Source organism: Gekko japonicus, unplaced genomic scaffold, assembly GCF_001447785.1.
Source record: "Gekko japonicus isolate JY-2015 unplaced genomic scaffold, Gekko_japonicus_V1.1 scaffold1317, whole genome shotgun sequence".
Taxonomy (NCBI): Eukaryota; Metazoa; Chordata; class Lepidosauria; order Squamata; family Gekkonidae; genus Gekko; species Gekko japonicus.
In genome coordinates this window covers 20885-24059 of record NW_015174313.1, presented here as the reverse complement: position 1 = coordinate 24059, position 3175 = coordinate 20885, and the positions used below count along the sequence as shown (strand labels likewise).

At 42.2% G+C, this 3175-nt stretch overlaps 1 protein-coding gene across 1 annotated transcript in view; it reads right to left on the bottom strand.

Annotated features, from left to right (window-relative positions):
* TXNDC5 (thioredoxin domain containing 5 (endoplasmic reticulum)) overlaps positions 1–3175 on the bottom strand; it is a gene marked incomplete at its 5' end in the record, with an annotated part of 25575 nt that overhangs the window by 5425 nt on the left and 16975 nt on the right. Inside the window, one exon of the mRNA XM_015424146.1 lies at positions 1353–1435. Within this exon, the coding sequence (XP_015279632.1) occupies positions 1353–1435 (83 nt within the window). The remainder of the gene's footprint in view (positions 1–1352; positions 1436–3175) is intronic.

Sequence of the window (3175 nt, the reverse complement as noted above, 5' to 3'; positions counted from 1 at the left end):
CGCATTTGGGACTCTTAGAGCTGTTTCACAGACTACATTTTGTACCCTGAACCCAGTTCTCCTGTGCACAAAGCACAGAAGATGATTCCCCATCCACGCATTGAGGAAAACATCTGGACCAAGCCAATGTGTGTTCGTTGTACTTAGGAATCTTTCACAAAGTAAGAAAGGTAACATATGAGGTAACCTTCACCTGGCAAATCTGAGTCTGCCGAAACATGACGCTGTAGTCCTGTACTAGAAGCAACTACCGTGCTGGGCCAATCCATTATCCATACCAAAATTTAGCAGCAATTAACAACAAAATATTAAGTCACTGGGAGAACTAAATGTAACACACCCAGGCCAATCGCTCCATTGCAGCTACAAGTAAGGTGTTAAGAGTAGGGGTGTGCATTTGGCATAAACCGAGCCAAAAAAATAACTGGAAAATACCAGTTTTTTCTGGGTATTTTTAAAGCCAGTTAATGACTGGGGATTAATTTTGGCTATCCAAAATGGCCAAGCCCCGAAAATCCAGAAAATATTCAGGATTTTCGAGACCACTGAATAGCTGAACTTAAAGGGCATTTAAAGGGATCGCAGTCTCTTTAAATGCCTTCTGGGTGAACTCACCATTTGGAGGTGTTTAAAGGAACTGCAAGCCTTTTAAAGGCCTTCGGAGGTCACTTGCCACAGAGTTGTGAGGCTTGGAGAAGGCATTTAAATGGATCGTGGTCCCTTTAAATGTCTTTCCCCCTCCAATGAAAGCAATGGAGGATAGTGGCACATTCTTTGGGGAGCTCACAAAAATGGACCCCAGTCCAATCTTTTTGAGACTTTTTTTTGGGGGGGAGGAACGGCACCAGCAGCTATACTACAAATTTGGTGCCTATACCTCAAAAAACAGCCCCCCCCAAAGCCCCGGATTGATTTTCTTTTATACCCTATGGGGACCACTGACTATAACGGCCCCCAAATAGTATAAAGCCAGAATAATTCGGGTTTCCCGAATATTTACCGAATTCAAATACCATACCGGTATTGGGATTCAGGAATATCGGGAAATACCAAAATTTTTCATGTTCAGTATACCCAAACCTGAAAAATACCGAGGTGATTTGCATACCCCTAGTTACAAGCAAGTTAAGAGTTTATCAGGAGTAGCTTCATCTAATCCCAGCATGACATGAAGACAGGAAATAACTACTACCAGGTAAGATGAATATTTACTTATGCGTAAAGGCTGTAAAAAGGTATTGTGTGCACAATTAGACTCAAAAGACTTAAGTAGGTAAAACACGCACTGGAACGAAAGAGGGAACAGAATGCTAAATACCAGCAGTCCCCAAAATTTTGTGTGCATGACTTACCATGGAGCATAGAACTTGATGAAGGTGATCCCTTTGGAAACTTCTTTATCAAAGTCTTCTTCAGAGAGAGAAAGCACTTTGGCCTGGCCAAAGAAAGGGATCAAAGTGAAATCACAACACCAAGCATGTCATTCCTTTAGCCCTTCTCAGAAGTAATCCCAAATCTCTGCTTCTTCAAAATTAACAAAACAACAGCATGTTAAGGGTTAAGATTCTGTATGCACATTCTCAACCGTTACAGGTGTAATGAAACAGTTACAGAGAGACTTTTCATACTCGAGAGCCAGTTTGGTGTAGTGGTTAAGTGCGTGGACTATAATCTGGGAGAGCCGGGTTTGATTCCCCACTCCTCCACTTGCACCTGGCTAGATGACCTTGGGCAAGCCATAACTCTGGCACAGCTGTTCTTGAAAAAGAGCCGTTTCTGTCAAGAGTTCTCTCAGCCCCACCTACCTCACAGGGTGTCTATTGTGGAGAGGGGAAGGGAAAGGAGTTTGTAAGCCGCTCTGAGAGACCTTTGGGTAGTGAAGGGCAGGGTATAAATCCAATCTCCTCCTCCTCCTCTTCTTACAGAGAGACTTTTAATACTTCTTTTCTTCCTGACCCAAATGTGCAATTTTCTGACGTGAAGAGTGCCACTAAACCAGTGTCAATAAGCAAACCTGGCCTCCTATATTAGACCTAAATGTGGAGGCATAAAATGCAATCCACTTCCATTTCAAAACCCTTTCTCTCCAGTGATAACTGGAAAAATCATGCCCAGAGGCACCTCTGTTCTACACAGGGGATATGGAATTTATCCCCTGCTGGCCCAGTTACCAAGGAACAAGAACCAATATCCAACATAATTATTTTAACTACGTACATTAGTGAAATCCTATCAAAGGTGGGGCATTTCCAAAATTAACCCTCTTCCATTACAACTGTTTTGGAAAGACTTCAATTTATCACTGACCTGAACTTCCTGGGCATATGCCAGTTGCACCTGCATTTTAGGAATCGTTCAGCCAAAGATTTCATAGTAAATTTTGCTACCCATTAATTTCTGCTTTTACTACTAAAACAAGATAAAATGAAACCTTTAGAAGGGAATAAAGTGTAGAAATGGCCCAAAATTACAGGACCACTATTTTATATTCCACGATTGTAAGTGTACAATTATTTCCTAAAACCAAACTTTCCATATATTAAACTTACAATGCATAAACTCAGAAGATCTCCCCTGCTCAACAGAGGATTGGTACTGATCCCCAAATGGCAGATGAAGAGGATTTTTTTAAAACTCCATGCATCCTTTTAACACATGCAGAATGGCAATCTGCATGCGTAAGGTACATGTAGTGGTTAAGTTTGGTGTAGTGGTTAAGTGCGCGGACTCTAATCTGGGAGAACCGGGTTTGAGTCCCCACTCTTCCATTTGCACCTGCTGATGTGACCTTGGGTCAGTCACAAGCTCTGGTACAGCTGTCCTTGAAAAAGAGCAGTTTGTGTCAGAGCTCTCTCAGCCCCACCCACCTCACAGGGTGTCTGTTGTGGGGAGGGGAAGGGAAAGGAGTTTGTAAACTGCTCTGAGACTCCAAGTGAAGGGCAGGGTATAAATCCAATTTCTTCTTCTTCTCTTCTCTGCACATACTATCCTTGTTGGATCAAATTAATTGTTTCCCAAGCTGATCACATGATCATCAGGCAAAAGGGGGTGGGGTAGTGGAAATTACCATCATCTTGAAATACTTAAAAACAGTTTTTCTTACTGTTTTCAAGTATTTTAATGTTGTTTTTACGCAATTATATTGTACAAGGGGGGACCCGCGATACTCGCGGGG